The sequence below is a fragment of the Delphinapterus leucas genome, chromosome 11 (assembly GCF_059928025.1).
Source record: "Delphinapterus leucas isolate spDelLeu-1000000601 "Yukka" chromosome 11, BTC_Dleu_Yukka2, whole genome shotgun sequence".
Classification (NCBI taxonomy): domain Eukaryota; kingdom Metazoa; phylum Chordata; class Mammalia; order Artiodactyla; family Monodontidae; genus Delphinapterus; species Delphinapterus leucas.
The window spans coordinates 7274965-7301118 of record NC_143139.1 but is presented as its reverse complement, the minus strand read 5'-3'; the positions used below and the strand labels follow the sequence as shown (position 1 = coordinate 7301118).

The 26154-nt window shown below is 39.5% G+C and overlaps 1 protein-coding gene and 1 long non-coding RNA gene across 5 annotated transcripts in view; one reads left to right on the top strand and one right to left on the bottom strand.

Moving 5' to 3' along the window:
• The window catches only part of CD163 (CD163 molecule), a 34665-nt gene extending 28624 nt beyond the window's left edge, over positions 1-6041 (top strand). The window contains exons 13-17 of one of the 2 annotated variants that reach the window (XM_022577488.3): positions 163-198; positions 402-509; positions 1747-1842; positions 2915-2967; positions 5822-6041. In XM_022577488.3, coding sequence (XP_022433196.2) covers positions 163-198; positions 402-509; positions 1747-1842; positions 2915-2937 — 263 coding nt within the window. In that variant the 3' untranslated portion in view covers positions 2938-2967; positions 5822-6041. Of the gene's footprint in view, positions 1-162; positions 199-401; positions 510-1746; positions 1843-2831; positions 2968-5821 lie in introns of those variants that run through there. The other variant, XM_022577489.3, reaches the window with a different exon arrangement.
• The window catches only part of LOC111176715 (uncharacterized), a 28938-nt gene extending 8540 nt beyond the window's left edge, over positions 1-20398 (bottom strand). Inside the window, exons 1-3 of one of the 3 annotated variants that reach the window (XR_016394865.1) lie at positions 19696-20398; positions 13809-13898; positions 4-11680 (exon numbers count right to left, since the gene is read on the bottom strand). This is a non-coding gene — a long non-coding RNA (uncharacterized LOC111176715). The other 2 variants (XR_016394866.1, XR_016394864.1) reach the window with 2 other exon arrangements.
• Between the last annotated feature and the right edge of the window lie 5756 nt (positions 20399-26154).

The following is a 26154-nucleotide window of genomic DNA, read 5'->3' as shown; positions in this document are numbered from 1 at the left end:
TACATGTATCCGTGTGCAGAGAGACGAAAAACTAGGTGCCTCTAGTTTTGGGTGGGAAGGAGTAATTTTCTTGGTTGAGAGGCTAAAGCCTCAGACAGGACACAGACATAGTGGTTCCATATATTACTCCCAGAACTGAGTCTCTCCTCTTTTCTCCTACAGAAATTGCAAAGAATGAAGGATCACTAAACGCCACAGGTATCCAAGGGGATTACGAGCATGGGGCTAATTGTCTGCATTGTTTAGAATCCCTCTTATTAAGATACTTTGGGTCAGAAGTTCTGAGGGTTTGAAATTTACTTCAGCAATCCTGTATCTGACTTAAGAGAGGGACAGTAACTGGTGACCCAGGTCTTTTAGCTAAGACGTTATTACCTCTTGTGATGTTTACCTGTGCTCAGGTCGCTCATCCGTTGTTGCACTTGGGATCCTTGGGGTCATTCTGTTCGCCTCTCTCACCGTCCTCCTCTTCTGGATTCAGAAGCGAAGAGAGAGACAGCGGCTTACAGGTCTGGGCCAAATTATGTTGTCTCTAACGTTTCTATGGGATAAGAAGTTTCTTGGGATAATAAAACCAAAAAAAATGAGATTCAGGTATCAAGTGGCCAGAAAGAAGAAACCTAGTAGAGATCTAAACAGTTTCCCAGAAGAGGGAACAAGAATTCAGAGAAGAAAAGGGGCACTGCTTGTACTGATGATCGCTATACATTATCTACATGTATAATTGGGACATTACAGAATTGATAGTTTAGAATGAGTATGCTTGTACGGTTCAGGATGACCCCTTTATTGCCCAAACATTTATTTGCTCCTACTATATACTTATTACTAATTTCACTGTTCCATCAAGAAATGTGCTAGGTTCTGAAGATGGTTCAGACTCGGATAATCAAGTGTTTTTGTCTTCGTGGAATTTCCAGTCTAGTGGAAGAGATATATATGTAAACAAATAAATTGCAATGTATTATTGTACAGTATTATGAATAAGGAACAAAGGGGCACAGAGAATAATTTACTGAAAGGGGAAGGGGAGTATTGGAGGCTTCTAGGAGGTTTTGAGACAAATTTTGAAGATAGAGATCAAAGAACTGGGTAAAGTGCATTCCAGGGAAAGAGAAAAAAATGTACAAGTGTAGAGAAGCTTAAAGGATGGAACGTTTGTTTTGGGGGGAAGTAAAAGTTGAGTTCAAGGAGAGAAGCTCCTGATAAGGCTGAAGAAGAGGGAGGAAACAAGTAATGAAGTTCTGTATTGCCCAGTAAGAAGGTTAATAGTCATTAAAGAGTATAGTGTAGGGGAGCAAAGTAGTTAGGCAGGCTTTTACAAAGTTCTCTTTGGCAATGGGATGTCTGAGGGGTTGAAAGAAAACCACGTTACTGACAAGGATAGGATTTTGAAATTGTTGAGACGAAAGATGAAAAGGACTTTATAGTGAGAATGAAAGGGAAAGGATAACTTTTATAAAGATGCTAGATAAATCTCCAGTGAATTACAGAAGACTGCTGGCTGCCTTGGGGGAAGAAACTGGGTTGTTATAAGATGGCAACTGGGGACGCGGTTTAGCCTCACCCTATTACATTTGAGTTTGTGGCATCGTGAGGGTAAAGCTTGGTAGTAAAATGGAATGGAAACAAGACTAGGGCATGGGTCATGGTTAGCTGTGTTTGCACTGCTGGGAAAAAGCACACATAGGGAAGGAAAGTTTTATTATGGCCCTCTGATCCCTAAACTACAACCTCTGTTGCCAGTTTCCTCAAGAGGAGAGAATTCTGTCCACCAAATTCAATACCGAGAGATGAATTCTTGCCTGAAGGCAGATGATCTGGACCTACAGAATTCCTCAGGTCTGTGAGTTCTTTGACGGTCTGTGGCCCTGGGGTTCAGACCAGTAGCTGCAGTTGAAGCTGAGGCATTCTACTTTACATAGTAGTGGAAAGAAATCTCAGACATAATAGGAAGTCTGTGAGGTACAAAAGGAAGAAAAGCAGGAATGAACTAAAAATTATTCTTAGAGAACATAAAAACTGTAGTCAAGAGGAGACCTCTGGCTAAGAGGTCCATGATTATTTCTGACAGAGGAACCATGTGGTAGAATATTATGACTTGGACCTCTTTTTATTAAAGCAGAAATTAATCTTCTAAAAGTTAAACTTTTCATATCTCTTTCATAGTTTCTTCCATTCCCACTCCCTGCTACTTTCCTTTCTCTAACATATTTATTATATTTTTCTAAAAGTTTAAACTTTCTATATCTTCATCCCATCAGAAGCCATCCCTATTCACAGGACTAGCCTTATTTCCCATTACATAATAAGTCTTTCTTTGTCCTCTGACTTCTATTTAGCACCAATTCTACCTCTAGGAAGCGTAACTCTCCTAGGTTTTAAGAAATATCGCAATAGCCACTTCCTCTATGAAGGCTCAGTGCCTTCTCAATAGTCCTTACCTTCTGAGAGGGACCTGCCTCACTTCTTCAATCCAAGGGATTTGGTATTTGCCAAAACTAACGCAGGGAAATATATATAAGGCGTAGGAAAGACTTTCTGTGCCTCTTAAATCACACTGTTTGTCTTCCTAATTGTGAACATTGTTTTGTTTTGTTTTTAACGTCTTTATTGGAGTACAGTTGCTTTACAATCGTGTGTTAGTTTCTGCTGTATAACAAAGTGAATCAGCTATACATACATATATATATATATATCCCCATATCTCCTCCCTCTTGCGTCTCCCTCCCACCCTCCCTATCCCACCCCTCTAGGTGGTCACAAAGAGCTTCTAAGGCACTTGAGGGGAGGTCTGATTTATTTCCCAGTAATTATTTTCTTCTTTTCAGAAAATTCCAATGAGTAAGATGGTTTTAATGATGCTGGACTAATTTCTGTGTCTAAATCTCTTCCTATTTCTGGATGAAAAAAGGAGACCACTCTGAGGTACAATGAAAAGGAAAATGAGAATTATAACCCAGTGAGGTGGGTGAGAAGAATTTATTCATCATTGTTCAAAACAGATTCCTTTTGAGAATTGAGAACACCTCTGGTATTAAAAAGAAAGAATGTATATACACATATATTTCCATATATATGTTTATGTTTGTATGTATATCCATACTCAGAATATGCAACAACTTTTTATAAATATGACTCTTGTCCATTGCTTAGTTACATATATTTTAAGCAATAGCAATTGTACATCATGTTGCTAAGGAGAAGCTGGGTAAGTAAATATAAATCACTTTTCTAAAGATACAATGAGTCATTTCAGAAAAGAGATAAGACATATCTACAGTTGCATAATGCCTGCTAGGGTAAAGATAGTATAAGATACTATAGGAGTATAGAAAGCTTGACAGTTTGGAGACAGTTTGGAGAGATTGTGAAGATGTGATGTTCAAGATAAACATCACATGACTGAAAGATAGACCATTCTAGGGAAAGGACATAGCATGTACAAAATGTGGCATAGAAGAGAATCACACCTTTGGGGAACAGTAAGTTTTTCATTCAAAAATATATTATGTTAAAAAAAATGTTGAACATATTTGTGATGACAAGTGGTGTCCCGAGCACTGAAGATACAGATAAAAAAGATGCTATTGACAATGGCATGATTGTTTAATGAAAGATCTCACAGTCTTTGTGTGGAAGTGTGGAGAGGCTATGTGGAGGGAGGGGAGTGATGAGAAGCTAGGCGGGGAAGGCTGGGTAAAGCCCCATGACAAATGGTCTTATCTGTTGTATTTCATGTTCATACTTTATTTTAGGGACTGTTGGGGAGATGGTGGGCTTTGGAAGATAAAGCTGGGGCAAGATATGATCAGATTTGCATTTTATAATTTGCTTTCATGAGGAACGTGTAACAAAAAAAGTGAATTAAGGCAAAAAATTTAAGTTATACATCAAAAATAAAAGATGGTGAAATGAGTTAGTAGGTACATCTTCTATTTTTTTTAATTAATTAATTTATTATTTATTTTTGGTTGCACTGGGTCTTTGTTGCTGCGCGCAGGCTTTCTCTAGCTGCGGTGAGCGGGGGCTACTCTTCATTGCGGTGAGCGGGCTTCTCACTGCGGTGTCTTCTCTCGTTGCCGAGCACGGGCTCTAGGTGCACGGGCTTCAGTAGTTGTGGCACACGGGCTCAGTAGTTGTGGCTCTCGGGCTCTAGAGTGCAGGCTCAGTAGTTGTGGCACACGGGCTTTCTTGCTCCACAGCATGTGGGATCTTCCTGGACCAGGGCTCGTACCCGTGTCCCCTGCATTGGCAGGTGGGTTCTTAACCAACTGTGCCACCAGGGAAGCCCCACATTTTCTATTTTTTAAAACGATTTTGGGAGGACTACACATTTGGAAATGATATATGGCAAAAGTATGGGGTTTTTTGTAGGGATATTTTACATGACATATGAGAAATACAGATTGAGACAGAAAAAATTTGGAATTCTTAAAGGTACATAAATGTAAAGTGTAATATATTGTATACACATACACATAGAGCTGTTATAAATTGTATACAGGATAAAGTGTTAATATATGTATACAAAACATATATAGTATTATTATATATATATATATATATATATATACATAAAACCAATTGTAAAGACATCTAATAAATAATTGGGCAAAGTTATGAAAAACGGTTCACAAAAAATGAATTTTAAATGACTACTAAATATTTTTAAAATGCTCAGGTTCACAGTATGTCTGGGAAATTCAAGTTATGATTAACAATGAGATATTGCTTTATATAAATCAGACAAACAAAAATTTAAAACAGCACCAATATTTCTTGTTGGTGGGAATACAGAGAAAAATGTGATTTCAAACATTGCTGTTGGAAATGAGAAGTGTGGTAGCCTTTGGAGAAAGCAATTTGGAAACTTCTATTAATTTTTTTTTTTAAATACTTCACGGATCCTTTGATCCAACAATTCTACCCCTAAAAGTTTCTTCCATACAGATAAAGCTATTAGTATGTAAGAACAAATATACAAGTGTTCCTTTTTGCAGCCTTGGTAGCACTGCCCAAAAGCTGGAAACAAAATGAATGCCAATCAATGGGGTAGTGGCTGGAAAAATTATAGTGCAGCCAACTAAAAAAGGAAAAATCATGCACAAAATTTAATAATATGATTCCAATTTTGTGTTCATGTTATTGAATACAATTAAACATAATATTTACATCTATAAAATTATCCTGTGTATACATGTAAAGAAACATTAAAAAATTCTAACAGATTGTAAACTAAGGACTGTGAATGACTTTTTAAAAAATTTTTATTGGCGTATAGTTGCTTTACAATGCTATGTTAGTTTCTACTGTACAGCAAGATGAATCAGCTATACATATACATATATCCCCTCTTTTTTGGATTTCCTTCCCATTTAGGCCACCACAGAGCACTGAGTAGTTTTGATAATCTCAAATATATGAATATTATTCTGATGTAATAAATAATGATTAAACTACCTTTTCCTTAAAGAGTAATCACTACTGAGCCACTGCTTCAGAATCACATGGGGGTGCTTTTAAAAATGGCATTTCTGCACTGTAGTTCTCCGGAATAGAAAGAATTCTTACACACACTGAAGTTTGAAAACCTTTGCATTTAAGTTTTCTGTTCAGGAAAGTAGTATGATTTTTAATATATGTGAGTGAGCGAGCATGTGTGTGTGTGTGTGTGTGTGTCTGTGAGAGAGAGAGAGAAAGAGAGCGAAAGAGACCGAGGGACAGATGTAATGTAATACATTATATTACATTATAATGTAATTCTTCTAGCATGTGCATATGAAGAGAAAAGTAACACTTTTTCTATTTATGTCTTTAGTTCAGCATTTAAGATACCTTGATGAAGACCAGGACTATTGAATGAGCAAGAATCTACCTGTATACTGAAGATTACAGTACAGTCCTTTGTCTCCCAGTATTCCGAAGACCGCTGATGAATTTCTAAAAATTAAATTGGTGAATGTGACTACTAAAAATTGTATGCAAGACTTTCAAGGGTATTAAAAGGAATACCCTTTTAATAAATAAATAAAAAGGAATATTGCTGATTTGAATTTGTCTTCATTTCTTGTTCTTGATTTTATGAATTTCTGAATGGGCTTTCTGACTTTTTTAGGATTTTATAAATATGTATTTTTATTTGACAATGTTTTCATTTGCATGTATCTTTTTCTAGTTTGGTTTAAATAATAATTTTCTTCTTATTACCAAATCAAACATTTTTCCTATACTTTTTTAATGAAGGGAAAGTTAATGATTTTTGAAGGTTTTATTAATAACGTACGGTTATCTCTACAACGCATAACGCTCTTGGGTTCTTTCATTTCTTTCTGTCACTGTAACTCTGATCACTGACAAAAAATGCACAGCAAAGCCTGCTAAGGGTACAAAGACTCAATGGCTCACTTCCTCGTTTCTTAGGGCAGCATAACTAAAGCTGAAATGAATGCATAAATTATGTCTTTTCTATATAAATATACCTCTTACAGTAAAAGTTTATATTTTACTAAAAATCACTTATCCATGTAACATATTAATATAAAGAAAGGTTAACATTTAAAGAAAGATATATAGTAATTCAAGACTGTTTAGAGTTTACTGACTTGTTAAATATCCAAGTGTTAGATGCAACTCGATTTCTAATCCTTTCTCAGTATTTGAGTACTGCATGCACCCTTTTCTAGCCCTTAGGGCTTCAAAGCAACTATCATGTAGAAACATGACATTTGTCTCATTTCCCTTTTCTTTTGCACCTCTCGTCAATTTCAAAGACAGATCTTCCTCGACTTACAATGGGGTTACCTCCTGATAAACCCGTGGTAAATTGAAACTACCCTAAATCGAAATGCTTTTAATACTCTTAACCTCCCAAACAAGATAGCTTAGCCTAGCCTACCTTAAATGGGCTCAGAACGCTTACATTAGCCTACAGTTGGGCAAAATCATCTAATACAAAGCTTATTTTGTAATGTTGAATATCTCACATAATTCATTGAATGCTGCACTGAGAACGAAAAGTGGAATTGTTGTCTGGGTACAGAATGGTTGTTCGCCCTCGTGATGGTGTGACTGATTGGGAGCTGTGTCTCGCTGCCACCACTGCCCAGCATCACGAGAGTATCCAGCAGCATGTCACTAGCCTGGGAAGAGATCAAAATTCAAAACTAGAAGTACAGTTTCTACTAAATGTGTATTGCTCTGTCTCACCTCTACACGTGCTTGGGTCCTTTTATCCTTAATCCTATTTCAAAATCAAATTTATAACGACTGACTGGAAAAGATTCAGCGTCACCTTTCCTTTTACTGTTTAGCATGTAATGTGAGGATTTCATCCCTGAGTCAGTTGAAAGCAACTTCTAATAGAAAGAGGAACATCACAGAAATAGACAAAAAAGAGAAACATTTCCACCTACAGGAACTAATGAGCGCTCAGAATGAAACATAAGTTTGATATATGTTCTCCCCAGAGAGAAACCTTAGAGGCTTAGCTGAGAGGAAGGGGAGGTCCCATGCAGAACACGAGGGGGCTGTCCCACTGGGACCACATTTGTGTACGATGTCTCAAACTATCTAGTGCATGGACTGTGGACCTGACTAGAGCTGCCAGCTTATGGGCAGAAAAACCCAAAGGTGAAGGGTAGAGAATACTCACCTGGCCTTCCTAGATGGCCCATCTTTATAATACTGTCATCTTTATCCTTATATACAGCACAGAGAATATCTGTATCTGAGCAACTAAGATAAAGTTCTCTGGGTCAGAGACAAATATCTGGAAACTCTTTCACAGATCCTCAGATTCTATAGGGTTTCCCATATCCTTATACCTAGGCATTAACCTCAGCTCAGTTAGGGCCCCAAATACTTCCTCATGCTCACAGGTATACCAGGAATGGACTTCCTAACCCAGTCCTGACCTGTGTCCCCCAGGTATTTCTATCATACATGAAAGTGAGATTTTTAAGAACTCTTAGCCCAGGGTCATTGAAAAGTCTCTAAAGCCCAGAGAGGAGGAATTGTTTCCCCAGACCATGTAGTAAGGAGCATATTTTTCAGTACCTCACATGTTAATGGAACCCCTCCCTTCCATATCTGTATATATATATTTTCTAGGCTCCACATTGAGATAATGTGTTCATTAACCTCACTGAAAAGGGGGGGAAATGAGAAAAATACATTGAAAAGGATGGTCATTGCAGATAGGACATATAGCCAAAAGGCCACATTTAAGGGTACACTGGTGCCTGATTCAGACTCACATGAAGATGCAAATAAGGATAAAGGAATTCTCTGCCCCAGTTCTGTCACCTTTTGAGTTATCAGGATGATGAAGCCACAGAAACAATGGGAATAATGAATGTCTCAGTTGAATTAGCCAGGCCTGATCCTATATATATCATAAAGGAAACGTTTAGTAAAATCAGATAGCTTCATTTCTATGAAAGCCTCAATGGTCCCTTAACTCCAGCACATCTTCCTCCTCCAAAATAGCCCTTTCCTCCTTATGCAGAACTCTGTTCAAATATTTTTATCCTTTTTCATATAAAGTCTGTTTATTTCTCCTTGTATGAACATCAGGGGACGATAGCATTTTAATAATCACGAGTGAGATATTTTTAAAGTATATAAATATTTGCCTTTCCATTTAAAAATGATGTTTGAAACTTTAAGATTAATGACTCAAAATACTAATATAAGTAGCTAAAGGAGTAATATGTGGGTTTGTTGATTTTAAATGATATATGAAGATCACAGGGAAAGACATTAATAGTACAATGGAACCATCATTTTTTTATTTCTATATTGAGCATTATTTTATCAAGGGAGTGACAATTGAGGGGTTTCTGGAAGTTTTAGTCCATAGCATCCTTAGCATAAGAAACAACTCCTTTTGACTTTGGAAATTTTTTATACAAATATAAGGGAAGTAACCAACCACTGTCCATGAAGAAAACTATCTATTCAAGGCTATCTTGAATTTCAGTTTAGGTCCCAGAGATTGGGGAGCAATGCGTATTTTTAAATAAATAGATTAGGCATATTCCTTGCCAGGGAGCATCTTTGAAGAGCAATGGTTTCCTGGGCAGGAAATTAAGGCTAGAATGTTGGTGCCTCACACATAAAGATATGTAAGTTGAAGTAAGCAAGACTTGGAGGAAATGAATGAAAAACTATTGTGACGGTAGTATAATTTTAGAAAGCTAAGAGGATGGTTTCCATTCTTGGAATTAATTTCTAAAAGAATGAACTCTTAGAATAGTATGTGACCAATGTTTAACCCTCCTGACCCAGCACCCTGAAGAATCCCCATGAAGAAAAGAAACAGAAGTAGCTAGAAGAGTCCTGTGGTGTGATCACTAGGTTTTCTGCTGAAGGTAAACAGAGCGCTCCCCTTTGCACCACATAGGCAACAGAGCTGCATTTCCTATTATCATTTCCTCACTGTTTCTGTCTCCTTTTATGCTCTAAATGGCGGGGGCTGGAAGACTTACGATTTCCCACAATCACTTGCAGGAAGAAGCTGAGGTAAATTCCACCAATGATAGGTTCTCCTATTTAGGGGAGATTTAGTTTTGCAAGGGCCTTTGCACTTGCCTGAAAATTGCTAGCCTTGGTGTTGGTGCATCCTTCAGAAGTGGTTTCCTGGGGTATTTGAAACTTTCTGATAAGGATTTTGTAAGCACTTGACTTCCTGTAGGAAACCACTTCCTGCTTTAAATACCTACAGGGCTTTTTGTTTGATGCCTGATTTTAGAACCCCAGGTCTCCTTGAATTCACTTAACCCTTAGAAAAATTACATTTCAGGAGCAGGACAATCAGGCTTTAGAGTTGTATCCTCTCACCCCAGAGTAGTGAAAGATGAAGAATAAAACGACATTTACAAGGAATTTGTTGGGCAGGTAGACCAATGAGAGAGAGACAGACAGACAGACAGAGAGACAGAGAGAGACAGAGTAAAAGGAATTATACTCAAGGGGGGGGTTGGGGGAAAAAAAAAAAGAAATTATACTCAATAAGAAAGAATCAGAAACTTAAGAAACAAAACTACAAAAGAAATGCACAAGCCTAGAGATGAAGAAAACTAAAACTAAAACTTTTGATACAATCAAGCTATTAAGAAAAATCAATAAAATTGAATAAATAACATATTAAAAAAAGAACAATAAAAATAAAATGGAAAATAAAAAAGAAGAAATGTGCCCCCAGAAACCGCAGGAGCACCTATGAAGAGAAAAAGAACATACAAACATAGAAAGTGACACACACCCCCAAAGAAACAGGTGCAGACAGAAAAGACCAACATCCCACAGACATTTTCAATATCACCTTAATAGACATCCACACAGTTTTACAAACACCAAAATGAATTGTGATTTCAACAGCTCTTTATCACAAATTATTATAATTATTAGACAATGAAGGGACTTTCCCAGACTATTTTAACTTCCCACTCAATGTGGAAATTCCTCACCTAACAGTTCTGAAAGGTTGCGCCGGATTTTTCTTTAATATTTCTACTGACAGTTTGTTTCACCTCAGAACAATCTATTTCATGTCTCCAGTCCAGGTATCTCTCTCCTCTTCTCCCCTCCTCTCCTCTATCCTCCCCTCCTTCCCTTCCCCCAACTCCTTCTTTCTCTGTCTCCCTCCCCCTCCTCCTCTTTCTTCTCCTGTCCACCCTTCCCCGCCCCCTTCGCTTCCTCCGTGTCTCTCTCTCCCTTTCTCTTTCCGCCTCCCTCTCTCCCCACCCTCCTCCAGTTCTTTATATGCTTCTCCAACTAGAGATTCCAAGTAGATGCCTTAAAGACCCATCTGGATGAACGTACTGCACTTGGTCAAGAGAGGTGAACAGAGGTAAACAGGTAAACATGATAGGTAAAGCTGAGGAAGAATTATGTCTAGGAACTTACATGAAAAGAAAAGCTGATGTGGGAGAGGAGTGATAAAAATTAGTTTCACTTGGTAATAAAGAAGAAATGTTTGGGGGCCATGAAGCTTTGGGTAGAAAAAGAAAATCTATAGAAATTCCTTCTCTGGGCAACTGTCTCTGTGAAACCATGTTCCATTCCAAGATGGGAGAGAAGCATGGCGCTGATATAAGAAAACAGTGCAATGTGGACAGAGCATTTCAGAATGTTCAGATGAGTTTGCTACATGATCATCTTAGATGGAGAGAGAAAAGTCTCAGCTATGGTCCTGGATTAAGTGACCACTTAGTCTTATAAGGACCATGAGTTTTTCTTCCCCTGCAAGAATGACTATATATGTTGCTTTAGGAGAATAAGATAATGTAAGTCACTCACCTAGGATTTCACCTGGAAATAGGAAATTCTCTTGAGATTTAAGTTGAGTAAAAACAGTTGAGTGTAAGAAGCTATCAGTTCAACAAAAAATTCCTGGTAGCACAGAACTTTTCTGAGAGTCTCAAAATATTTATTATCTTTTTTTCCAGTATAAACACAGATAATGAGGGTCTCAAAAGACCTCCCCCATCTGAGATAAGATGTCACAGGACTCCTTGCAGGCTTAGCCACTCTCAAACTGATGGCCCAGGGGCACAGATCTCAGCCTCAGAATCCCTGGGCTCTCTTGCTACCCTCACGAATAGTGGGGGATCTTCTCTCATCTCATCTTCCTGCCCTCCAAGAACTTCTGTCCTTGGTGACTCCAGGGGACAGCCTGAAACAAGAAGAAAAGTGTTTGATTCTACCTGTGACCCAGAAGAATGATAACACTCATTTTAGAGAGCAGGAATAATGGAAGAGATGCAGACTGTAAAAATTTCTGTACGTCATCAGACACTCAGAACCATCCTGTCACGACAGGACTTTATGACTCTTGGCCCATAGTCTGGGGAAAACTTGTAACAAGAGATTACTATTTCTCAAGGTGAATATACAAGAAATGGGAAGGAAGAAATCACAGCTCCAAAACAGTCAGTCCTCAGTGACAGACCAACCTTTTCTTTGTGACTTGTCCTGACTTCTGAAATATCTATGCAGATAATCCCAAACTTTATAATGCTTGTTATATAAGGGAGTTGCTACATGAGCTATAAAAAAAGTCAGTCTTCACCAGAAGGCTTACAACTTTTCACCTTACACAGAAAAAAGAAAACAACAGCTTTCTAATCTGTTAATTTAAAAATATTACAGCTGAAGCTCTCGTGCTTCTATCTCTAAGGTCCTATGAGTTTCTAAAGAAATCTGGATTAATGTTCTCCCCCATCTAACCCAAGAAACTATATATCTGTAAGGAAGGTCAATCTAGTATATTAGGGGCAATGGCCCTCGTAATGTAAGAAATGTCACAAAATATTCATATTCTGGCATTTGGTTCACATGCAGAATTAGTGCAAAAATCGTTTGACCGTGCATGGAACTAATATTCAAGTTTGAGAAATATGGTCATAGAAACACCGCATCAGTGACTGAGAACAGGGGTGGAAGGGAGGTGTAACCACAGAAACCGAGATCTAGCCAGCCTCTGTGAGGACACAGAAATGCCTTGAAAAGGGCAAAGTCGATGTATGAGAGAGATAGGAACCCACTCAGATTTTCTACTCTCAGAAAGGATAGCTGTACTCTCCTTGGTCACTTAGAGAGGCCTAGGTGACAAACCTGTACCCCTCCACGAAGGAGATACCCACTTCACTCATTGCTGGAAAAGGAACAGTTTCAGACAAAGCCACTAATTTGACTTCTTTGAAATCATCACTTGGGGAATTGTGTTCTGACTTCGGACTCTAAGGCAGACAAGGGTCTCAAGGACAGTGGCAGAAGTGAAGTGCAACGTGAAATAGGGAAATGGAGACATTTATACAGATGACTGTGAGCTACAGTGACTTCATGTGAAGTTTGGGGCAATTGACTTAAACTTTTCCAACTACAACAATAAAATATATATTCTCATTTATATAATGGCAGTGTTGGGTTAGACGCTCTGGTTGCTTACAATTAAAACCATGTTCTACTTTATTTTACCTCAGAGAAACCCTTTTACAGAAAGGGTTTTAAAATAATAAATGATAAATATTTTTAAAAAATAACCTTTTACAGACCAGGCGTTTTAATTTTGTGAGAGGGAAACCTGGTCAGACTACCTGTAGGACATCTGACGTTCATGTTGAAGGAGTGATAGGGTTCATTCAGAGAACCGAAGGAGTCCTCTCCCAGTGATGTCACAAGGGAGCCATAGAACAGCACGAAGAAGAAAGGAACTGCCCTTACCTGGAGAGGCAAGTCACCTGACATACACAATCTGCAGGAATTAGGGCCAACAGGTGGTCAGAATGTCCCCTAGAAAAATGGACTTTCAGCCTCCCCAGGGTGTTTGTATGATGATCTATCCCATCACTTATCCCTATCACAATGACAACTTTATAACAAGTGCCTGGAGAAGAGGCACTTTTTCACTGTCTAGCATGAAAAAAAAAAAAAAAAGTAGCTTAATCACTGAGTCACTCGAGAGAGAGAACCTTGATAAGAAGAGGAACATCACAAGTATAGATAGATGAGAAAGAGAAACCTTTCCACATACAGGAGTCCCTAAATCATAAACCTATGTTTATTATGAAGGTAATGAGGAGTTAATGAGAGCTCAGAAGCAGACATCTGCTTGAAAAGTGTTCTCCCTAGAGAGAAGACTCAGAAGTCTTAGGCTAAACAGAACATGAGGGGGATGTCTCACTGAGCCCAGATTTGAGTTTGGGATTCTCGGATATCTAGCACGTGAACTGTGGGAGTAACTATAGAGCTGTCCGCTTATGGCCATATGAACCCAAAGGTGAAGGGCAAAGAATACACACCTGGTCTTCCCAGATGATCCATCTTTATGCCATTGTTTTCTTTATCCTTATGGACAGCATTATGCAGAGAATACCTGCATCTGAGCAACACTATGACAAAGCACACTGGGTCAGAGATCATCTGGAAACTCCATATATCCCCAGGTTCCACAGGGTTCCTTAGATCCTTAAGCCTGGGCATTATGTAGGCTCAGGCAGGGCCCCTGATACTTCCTCATACTCCACAGGTACACCAGGAATGGACTTAGCCCAGTCCTGACCTGTGTTACCCAAGTACTTCTATCACATATAAGATTATAATTCTAAGACCTTTAGCCCTGGGTCATTGAGACCTTGGGGATCAGAGAAGAGTAGACATTTTTCCTCGTGTTCCCTGCATTATAACATATTATATATAACATATATCATATATTATACATATATAACATATTATATATAACATATATATAACATATGTTATATATTATATAAAATATAACATATAATAATAACACCTTCTCCTTGCTCCATACACACATTCCCTCATTATAGTTGGCCTGTGTCCTAAAGCCCACCATGGCACTTACATTTCTTTACATGTTGGTCTATCTCAAGTAAAAAGGAAGAAAACATGACAAAGAGAAAAAATACAAAGAGCATAGCAAACAAGGCATAGAGCCAAGGAACACCATTTGGGAATAAACTGGCCCCTGGTACAACTTCTGCCATCGAGGTCTGAGGACACGGAATTCTCTGCCCAGCTCTCTCACCTCCTAGGTGATAAGGCTGATGAAGTCACAGCTTCAGGTACAATAGGACTCATGCAGGTCTGGATGGGGATTGGCCAAGCCTCATCCTATAACTGCTAGATAGAAACAAGTAATCTCAGGGAGCTTCACTTCCACCACAGCTCCACTGAACCAAAAATATTAGACAATCAGATTAGCTTGGCCAAGGTCAAACAGCTTGTGAGCAGCTGGTGTGGCACTGAAAGCTGGCCTGCTGAGTCCCAGCTCCAGGCCCTTTCCGGTGCCCACAGTGCTGCCTGCCTTGCTGCCTGCCCGGGCCTGTGTTCCAGCCTGGCACGGATCTCAACTCCTCATTCTCTCCCTCACCCATGCCCAGCTCATTTGTCACCCAGCCCTTCTGTTGCTAGTTTGCATTTTTTCATTCTTTCAAGGAGAACTGCTTCTCTCTCTCCTGGGTCTGGGGTCAGGGCTCTCCTAGGGCTGGTAGTGAGAGGCTGGCAGGCCTGCTAGCTGGTCACTCAGTGGTTACTTCCACTGCTGGGGCCCATACTTGGATACCTCAGCACTGACCCCCTATGCTGCTTTCACCCTGTGCCTCCCTAGCCTCAAGGCCACCCCTAAGTAGAGGACTCACTTTCCTCTGCTTAGCTGGGCAGTAGGGGCTGCTGGGATGGCAACAGTAGACCTAAGAGTTAGAGGAGCCTGGGTCTCCCGTCTCTGCACTCCCAGGAGAGCCCGTCTCTTTCCCTAAAGCTTCCTGATTTAGGGCTCTCTGTGAAGGCCCAAAACGTACTGTGAGCTCCAGCCCCAGGGCCTCTGAGGGTAGATTCTACTACACATATTCAGAATGTCCCTCTCACTGCACTGGAACCATATCCATTCACAAAATGAAGAAACTATTTCCCTAGACTTCACAGCCCTAGAGCCAGTCTTACTCAGCAGAACAATGTCTAAATTGAAAAACCAAAAAAAGGACAGATTTCCCCTGCCACAGGGAACACTCTGTCCCACCACCACTCCCCCGTACACACAATGATCTCAATTCCTTGTCTGAACTCAACTTTCTCTAAGGTGACTGACCAGTGCAGACCCACTGACAAGATGCTAAGGTGGTTCCATAGTCTTTGCCAGCTCCCAAGACTTTTTATGTACCATGTCCAGGAGCCTTCATGCCTCATCTCCATCTGCATGAGTGTGTGTTTCCTCTTAAGGTCCACAAACCCCCTATTTCTCAACAGAACAGCAAAGAGAAATCTCTGATACCAGGACACTGCCTAAGAACAAAAAATGTGCCCAGTGCAGGATTGGATAAGAAATACGAGGTCTAAATACTGCTTCTCATCCAACTGAGGAAATAAAATCCCAGGTGGAAAAAGCAAGGGTCATTATGGACTGGACCATCGGGGAATACTTTATGGAACATTAGAGAAGAAAAATAACCTTTAAGCAAATGCAACTGAAAGGAAATTATCTGTCGAGAATCAGAATGATTTCCTGATTCTAAGGGATGTAAACAGGAAATGAAGATGCCTACGTGCCTTTATTGGCTTTATTTTTGGCTGAGTCTCAGATATTAAAATTCTCTAAGTTTTTTTTTTTAACTTATCACGGTCAGAACTAATGTTTAAAAGCTGAAACAAAGAAAAAGTGTCCAGACTATTTTACTCTTATCTTTGCTAATAACTACACTGTAATAAAATCTACATGATTGTGTTGCTTTGTGTTGACATCTTCACACAGAAAGGTTCACGTTTTTGGGTTAAAACAACACTCATTGGCTCCAGCACATCTTTCTCCTCCTAATAAAGCTCTTCCCTCCTTATGCAGAACTCTGTTCAATTTTCTATTCTTTTTCATATAAAGTCTGTTTATAACCCCTTGTGTAGGAAAAAATCAGGAAAAATGCAATTTAAATAATCCTAAGTGAGGAGGCTTTAAAAAAGCAATACAGCATTTGCCTTTATTCTTTTAACAAACCGGGGATTTTAAATCTGGAGTATCATTTAATGATTCAAAATATAAATATAAGTAATTAAGGAGAACAAAGAACAAATAAGAACAAATAGGAACAAAGAAGTTAAAGTAGTATAGGAAATGGTATAGGACATATATGCACTACCAAATGTAAAATCAATAGCTAGTGGGATGCAGCCACAGAGCACAGGGAGATCAGCTCGGTGCTTTGTGACCACCTAGAAGGATGGGATAGGGAGGGTGGGAGGGAGGGAGACACAAGAGGGAAGAGATATAGGGATATATGTATATGTACAGCTGATTCACTTTGTTATAAAGCAGAAACCAACACACCATTGTAAAGCAATTATACTCCAATAAAGATGTTAAAATAAAAGATATGGGGCTTCCCTGGTGGCGCAGTGGTTGAGGGTCCACCTGCCGATGCAGGGGACACGGGTTCGTGCCCTGGTCCGGGAGGATCCCACATGCCGCGGAGCGGCTGGGCCCGTGAGCCATGGCCGCTGAGCCTGCGTGTCCGGAGCCTGTGCTCCACAACGGGAGAGGCCACAACAGTGAGAGGCCCGCGTACCACAAAAAAATAATAATAATTAATAAATAAAAAGGTTTTAAAAAAATAGAATCTCTTTACATTTTATTTTCTTTAGAATTTTTTTCCAGATTTGTTGAGATATAATTAACATATAGCATTGTGTAAATTTAAGGTATACAACATAATGCTTTGATACATGTACATATTTTGAAATGATTACAATAAGTTTAGTAAAGGCTTCCACCACCTCACACAGTTACCTTTTCTTTCTTCTTGTGTTGAGAACATTTAAGATCTAGTGTGTAAGGGCAACTTTCAAGTACATAATATAGTACTGTTAACTATAGTCACCATGTTGACATTAAATTCCCGGAACTTATTCATCTTATAGCTGGGGGTTTGTACCCTTTCACCACCATTTCTCCATTCTTCCACCCCCCAGCCCCTGGGAACCATCATTAACTCTATTTTTAAGAGTTTAACTTTTTTTAGATTCCACAAATAAGAGATATCATAAAGTAGTTGTCTTTCTCTGTCTGGCTTATTTCAATTACCAAAATGCCCTCAAGGTCCTTTCATGTTGTCACAAATGGCGGGATTTCCATCTTTCTTATGACTGAATTATATTCCATTATATACATGTACATCACATTTTCTTTATCCATTCACCTGTTGATGAACACTTTAATTGTAGTTTCCATATCTTGGCCATTGTGAATAATGCTGCAATGAACATAGGAGTGAAGACATCTCTTTGAGATACTGATTTCATTTCCTTTGGATATACACCCAGAAGCTGGATTGCTGAATCATATGGTGGTTCTATTTTTAATTTTTTGAGGAACCTCCATACTCTTTCCATAATGGCTGCACCAATGTGCATTCCGACCAACAGTGCACAAGGGCTCCCTTTTCTTCTCAGCCTCACTAAAACTTGTTGTCTCTTGTCTTTTTGATGACAGTCATTCTAACAGGTGTGAGGTGATGTCTCATTGCGGTTGGGATTTGACTCTCCCTGATGATTACTGATAGTATCTTTTCATGTATTGGGTTGGCCAAAAAGTTCATTTGGGTTTTTGTAACGTCTTATGGAAAAACCCAGACGAACGTTTTGGCCAACCCAATACCTCCTGGCCAGTTGTATGTCTTCTTTGGAAAAATGACAATTCAACTCCTTTGCCCATTTTTTAATTGGATTTTTTTTTGGCTATTAAATTGTACGAGTTTTTAGTATAATTTAGATTCTAACCCCTTATCAGATAGATGATTTGCAAATATTTTCTCCCACTCCATAGGTTGCCTTTTCATTTTGTAGACTGTTTGTTGTGCAGAAACATTTTAGTGTTATATAGTTCACTTGTTTATTTTTGCTTTTTGTTGCTTGTGCATTTAGTGCCACATCCAAAAATTGGTGTCAAGACCAGAGTCTATGAGCATTTTCACTATGTTTTCCTCAAGGATTTTTACAGTTTCAGGTCTTATATGTAAGCCTTTAATCCATCTGTAGTTAATTTTAGTATAAGGATATAATATAGGGGTCCTGTTTTATTCATTTGCTTGTGAATATCAAGTTTTACCAACAGCATTTATCGAAGAGACAATTGCTTCCTAATTGAGTGTTCATGGCACCCTTGTCAAAAATTAGTTGGACACTTGTAAGAGAACAATTTCCAATAGAATGAACATAAATGACCCAACAATAGCATGCCAGTAGCTGGAGAAATTGGTAAGCCACTTTAAAAAAATCATTTGTTGAAATCTACAAAATATACACATATTATACCCTATAACCCAGAATATTCCAAAGAGTATATTCCTGGGTATATTCCTAAGAAAAACTTTCATCAATTTTGGGTAATAGTGGCTGATATGAATATCTTTTTATATGTGTTTTGGTAGATAAACTCATTTTTTCTTTCCTATTATATAGCTCTGACACCAGTTCTACTTATAATAGCCAAAAACTAGAAATAATTCAATGTCCAAAATGCAAATAAATAGTGATAGAGACTTTCATTAGAATACTAGATAGCAATTTAAAAAAAAACTGCTACATGTAGTAACTTATTTGAATTTCGCAGACATACTATCTTGTAAAAGAAGCCAGGCCAAAAGAAATTCTCACTGTTCAAACTGCTCAACCACACGAAGAGCTAATCTATGGTAATAAAAGGTCGGTACATATAGTGGTAGGCAGGGAAAGCAGGCATGAGAGTGCCTTCTCCGGCGTAGAAAATATTCTTTATCTAGCAAATACATATATGGGTATATAGTTATGTATCAGTTCTTTAGTTGTACACTTAACATTTGTGAAATTTACTCTATGCAAGTTTATAACTCCATAAAAAAGTAAAATTAATATTGTACTAGGCTTTTTAAATGAGCTGGGGATTTTTTCCCTCTATTTTCTGCTGCTTCTCTTTTTTAAATTTAGGGGGGAGTTGAGGAAGATGGCGGAAGAGTAAGACGCGGAGATCACCTTCTTCCCCACAGATACATCAGAAATACATCTACACGTGGAAATGCTCCTGTAGAACACCTACTGAACGCTGGCAGAAGACCTCAGCCCTCCCAAAAGGCAAGAAACTCCCCACGTACCTGGGTAGGGCAAAAGAAAAAAGAATAAACAGAGACAAAAGAATAGGGACGGTACCTGCACCAGCGGGAGGGAGTTGTGAAGGAGGAAATGTTTCCACAAACTAGGAAGCCCCTTCGCGGGCGGAGACTGCGGGTGGCGGAGGGGGGAGCTTCGAAGCCGCGGAGGAGAGTACAGCAACAGGGGTGCGGAGGGAAAAGCGGAGAGATTCCCGCACAGAGGATCGGTGCCGACCGGCACTCACCAGCCCCAGAGGCTTGTCTGCTCCCCCGCCGGGGCGGGCGGGGCTGGGAGCTGAGGCTTGGGCTTCGGTCGGAGCGCAGGGAGAGGGCTGGGGTTGGCGGCGTGAACACAGCCTGCATGGGGTTAGTGCGCCACGGCTGGCCGCGAGGGAGTCCCGGGAAAAATCTGGACCTGCTAGAGAGGCAAGAGACTTTTTCTTGCCTCTTTGTTTCCTGGTGCGCGAGGAGAGGGGATTCAGGGCGCCGCTTAAAGGAGCTCCAGAGACGGGCGCGAGCCGCGGTTAAAAGCGCGGACCCCAGAGACGGGCATGAGACGCTAGGGCTGCTGCTGCCGCCACCAAGAAGCCTGTGTGTGAGCACAGGTCACTCTCCACACCCCTCTTCCGGGGAGCCTGTGCAGCCCGCCACTGCCAGGGTCCCGGGATCCAGGGAAAACTTACCCGGGTGAACGCACGGCGCGCCTCAGGCTGGTGCAACGTCACGCCGCCTCTGACGCCGCAGGCCCGCCCCGCACTGCGTGCCCCTCCCCCCCCCCCCCCCCCCCCCCGGCCTGAGTGAGCCAGAGCCCCCGAAGCAGCTGCTCCTTTAACCCCGTCCTGTCTGAGCGAAGAACAGATGCCCTCCGGCGACCTACACGCAGAGGCGGGGCCAAATCCAAAGCGGAGCCCCTGGGAGCTGTGAGAGCAAAGAAGAGAAAGGGAAATCTCTCTCAGCAGCCTCAGGAGCAGCGGATTAAAGCTCCACAATCAACTTGATGTACCCTGCATCTGTGGAATACCTGAATAGACAACGAATCATCCCAAATTGAGGAGGTGGGCTTTGAGAGCAAGATATATTATTTTTTCCCCTTTTCCTCTTTTTGTGTGTATGTGTATGCTTCTGTGTGAGATTTTCTCTGTATAGTTTTGCTTTCACCATTTGTCCTAGGGTTCTGTCCGTCCGTTTTTGTTTGTTGTTTTTCTTACTTTTAAAAAAACTTTTTTCTTAATAATTATTTTTTATAATAACTTTATTCTATTTTTTCTTACTTTATTTTATTTTATACTCTTTCTTTCTTTCTTTCTACTTTTTCTCCCTTTTATTCTGAGCGGTGTGGATGAAAGGCTCTTGGCGCTGCAGCCAGGCGTCAGTGCTGTGCCTCTGATGTGCGAGAGCCAACTTCAGGACATTGGTCCACCAGAGATCTCCCAGCTCCACATAATATCAAACGGCGAAAATCTCCCAGAGATCTCCATCTCAACACCAACACCCAGCTTCACTCACCGACCAGCAAGCTACAGTGCTGGACACCCTATGCCAAACAATTAGCAAGACAGGAACACAACCCCACCCATTAGCAGAGAGGCTGCCTATAATCAGAATAAGGCCACAGACACCCCAAAACACACCACCAGACTCGGACCTGCCCACCAGAAAGACAAGATCCAGACTCATCCACCAGAACACAGGCACTAGTACCCTCTACCAGGAAGCCTACACAACCCACTGAACCAACCTTAGCCACTGGGGACAGACACCAAAAACAATGGGAACTACTAACCTGCAGCCTGCACAAAGGAGACCTCAAACACAGTAAGATAAGCAAAATGAGAAGACAGAAAAACACACAGCAGATGAAGGAGCAAGGTAAAAACCCACCAGACCTAACAAATGAAGAGGAAATAGGCAGTCTACCTGAAAAAGAATTCAGAATAATGATAGTAAAGATGATCCAAAATCTTGGAAATAGAATAGACAAAATGCAAGAAACATTTAACAAGGACCTAGAAGAACTAAAGAGGAAACAAGCAACGATGAACAACACAATAAATGAAATTAAAAATACTCTACATGGGATCAATAGCAGAATAACTGAGGCAGAAGAACAGATAAGTGACCTGGAAGATAAAATAGTGGAAATAACTACTGCAGAGCAGAATAAAGAAAAAAGAATGAAAAGAACTGAGGACAGTCTCGGAGACCTCTGGAACAACATTAAATGCACCAACATTCGAATTATAGGGGTCCCAGAAGAAGAAGAGAAAAAGAAAGGGACTGAGAAAATATTTGAAGAGATTATAGTTGAAAACTTCCCTAATATGTGAAAGTAAATAGTTAATCAAGTCCAGGAAGCACAGAGAGTCCCATACAGGATAAATCTTTATGTATTTTGGATGTTAACCCTTATCAGAAATATAGTTTGCAAATATTTTCTCCAATTCCATAGGCTGACTTTTCATTTTGTTGATGGTTTCCTTTACTGTGCAGAGGCTTTTTAGTTTTATGTAGCCCTACCTGCTTATTTTTGCTCTTGTTGCCTTTGCTTTTGGCATCAAATCCAAAAAATCATCATGAAGACTGATGTCAAGGCCTTTTTTTTTTTCTATTTTTTCTTCTAGGATTTTTATGGCTTCAGAACTTATGATCAAGTCTTTTATCTATTTTTAGTTAATTTTTGTGAATAGTGTAAGATAGTAGTCCAGTTTCATTCTTTTGCATGTAGCTGTCCAGTTTTCTCAACACCACTAATTGAAAAGACTGTCCTTTCCCCATTGTATATTCTTGGCTCCTTTGTCAAAAACTAATTGATCATACAAATTTAGGTTTATTTCTGGGCTGTCTATTCTGTTCCATTGATCTCTGTGTCCATTTTTATATCAATACCATACTGTTTTTATTAGTATGGGTCTGTACTATAGTTTGAAATCAGGAAGCATGACACCTCCAGCTTCGTTATTCTTCCTCAAGATTGCTTTGGTTATTCAGGGCCTTTTGTGGTTCTGTGCAAATTTTAGGATTGTTTGTTCTGTATCTGTGAAAATTTCCATTGGAGTTTTCATAAGGATTGCAGTGAATCTGCAACTGCTTTGGGTAGTATTGACATGTTAATAATATTAGATCTTCCAATCCATGAGCACCGAATATCTTTCCATTTATTTGTGTCTTCTTCAATATCTTTCATCAATATCTTAGAGTTTTCAATGTACAGGTCTTTCATCTCCTTGGTTAAATTTGTTCCTAGATATTTTATTCTTTTGGTGCAATTGTAAATAGATTTGTTTTCTTAATTTCTCCTTATGGCAGTTTGTTGTCAGTGTATAGAAATGCAACTGATTTTTGTATATAGATTTTACATCCTGCAACTTTACTGAGTTTATTATTTGAACAATTTTTTGAAGTCTTTAGGGTTTTATGTAGTGTCAGTTTTGCCTCTTCCTTTCACATTTGGATGCCCTTATTTTCTTTCCCATCGCAAACCATCCTCACACGTTTACTGGAGTTGAATCAAAAGAGAGAGACAGCTGGGGAGACAGGGGTAGGTAAGCCAAACAATGCCATTCTCCTGCATAAAAAACATTACTGGTTCATAATTAGCTATAGTAAAATTTCCAAAATTCAGTTATTTGCATTACTGCATAATGAACATCTCCACACCTGTATTCTAACTGTATAATCATTTAACCAATATTTTCTTTACATTTACTACCTTTTTAACTTATTTTGTTCAAAAATAAAACATACATTGCTACCAAAGATATCCATGAAAAAATGGAAAATTTTCTAAACAATCTGTACAGTTATTTTTTAAAACTGCCCATGCTCTACCTTAAATCAAAATTTGGGAAACAATAAGCTATATTAGGAAGCTCAAAGCCCTTAACTCAGTTTATGAAGCTCCATGTCTGGAATTTTAAATACTTTCTTTTTTCAGCCTCACTAACTATTTCCTTACAGTCATTTTAGGAACAAGCAATATTGACCTGACCAGCATTCCCTAAACACATCAGATTCTTTTGCAATTTTGTGCTTTATACATGGTTCTTATCTCTGTAATGGCCCTCCTTACTCCCCAGTTCTTACCTTTTTCTCCCTCACTTCTCTCAATGTTGAATAAGTTGTAGTATTTCCACTCACATCAATTATCAATTCAATAAGTTAAACTTGGTTGGTGTACTTACCAGATACTTAATGAGGTAGACTCCTACTAGAAAATATCTATGTACTGTTGACTTTGCACTGCTTAAAATAATTAAATTTAAAAATGAATAAATTTCTTATTTGAAAGAGTATATTTGTTTTTACTATGTCTTTTAATAGGTGCATGTCTTGAATGAATGTTATCTGATCTTGCTATCACAATTACTTTTTCCAGAAATGGTAAAACTAGAGTTGATTCTGTCCTTGTGCACCACATATATCAAATACAAGAGAGAGACAGAAGCAAAATTCTCTCCAGCTAACCAACACAAAGCTTTTGGAATCTCTAATGTCATTCAACCATCAAATGAGCATTGAGACAAATTCATTAATTGATGAGCCCAGTCTTTTTGCACATCAATTTTTTTTTTTTTTTTTTTTTTTGTGGTACACGGGCCTCTCACTGTTGTGGCCTCTCCCGTTGCAGAGCACAGGCTCCGGACACGCAGGCTCAGCGGCCACGGCTCACAGGCCCAGCCGCTCCGTGGCATGTGGGATCCTCCCGGACCGGGGCACGAACCCGTGTCCCCTGCATCGGCAGGCGGACTCTCAAACCACTGCACCACCAGGGAAGCCCTTGCACATCAATTTTTACCTTTTTGTGTATCCTGCCAGAAAAGTTTGCCTGGATCTCTCCAAGTGGTAACAATTCTCTGGACCAGATCTAAGTTTTATTCCCTTGGCAGTTGCCCTAATTACATTATATAGAAAAGTTACCCAGGTTAGAGAACACTCAGTTGCCTATGAGAGACAATAAGATTAAATGAGAAGGAAGACCTATTTACTAAATGAGGATCAGACTCTCTGCAGCATAATAGCAGCATAAAGCAAAGAGAAACCGTTTGATTGTGATCCAGAAGATCCTTTTGCTCTGAAGAGAGTTTGAAAGAATAACTTTGCATCACCTTCAGTGTGAGGACTCTTTTCCTGTCACTATCTCCTCCAACCTAGGTCTAAACCAACCCATCGATCCCATAGTCATCCCTGTGCCACAGTCAGGTAGATCAGTCTAGGACAATGGGAAACATAGAGAAAACCTCATCCATTTTCTCTATTTAGATATAAGGTAAAAAATATAATTTACAAATCTAAATCAATATCCAAACTAAATCAAAGAAAATGAAGTGGAGATCTGTAGGATAAAATTCTTGCACCTCTACCCTCTATCAGTCAAGAAAAGAACCATACAGGAATAAACATCTAGCAGTTTTCACAAGAGGCTATGAAAATTATGTGATAGAACCAGGGTAAAAAGGGTAGAAAGACTAAAGAAATGTACCTTGTTAAATTGAGTGTTGATTTGGGTTTCGTATTGACTACAAATGGGTTAATTATTTGTGGGTGCCCAAAAGTTAGGATAAATAACTCATATCCATTGAGAAATGAGAAAGATTATGTAAATAGGGTAGAAAATCTACTCACCACTATGGAATCAGTATGTGGTTGAAGAAACAAGCAAAGAAGACAGAAATGTTTATGTACATTTCTAGATATAAACAATAGGGAAGTTTAATTTTATGTTTTACTACCAAGTCATCTCCTCTATTAATAAAAGCAAAGTACTGGGCTTCCCTGGTGGCGCAGTGGTTGAGAGTCCACCTGCCGATGCAGGGGACGCAGGTTCGTGCCCCGGTCCGGGAAGATCCCACATGCCGCGGAGCGGCTGGTCCCATGAGCCATGGCTGCTGAGCCTGCGCGTCCGGAGCCTGTGCTCCACAACGGGAGAGGCCACAACAGTGAGAGGCCCGCGTATGGCAAAAAAAAAAAAAAAAAAAGCAAAGTACTGAGTTCATGCTTACATGAAAGGGTGAAACCTGAAAAATTATACAAAATGAAAGGGATTTCTAAAGTGACCTTTAGTCTCATTTCTGAAACTGTGCTGATCCTGCACCCTAGGTGTCAATGCAGGAGGAAGGTGAAATTGCATTTGTGTGTGCATGTGAGTGTGTGCACATGTGCATGCATCTGTACACATGTGTAGTTCTATGCAATTTTATCTCATGTATATATTTATGTAATCACAACCAAAATCAAGATATAGAACTAGTCAATGACAAGGAAAGAACTCCTTCATTATACCTCTTTGTATTCACACCAACCTCCCACCGCAACCCTCCCCCTCCCTGTCATCAGGCAGCTGCTACTCTGGTTTCCATCTCTATAGTTTTTGTCATTTTGGTAATGTTATATAAATGGAATCATATTGGATGTAACCTTTTGCAATTACTTTTTTTTTTAGTAAGTATAGTATTCTTGAGGTCCATTCAGACTGTTGTATGTATAAGTAGTTCATTCCTTTTTATTGCTGAGACGTGTT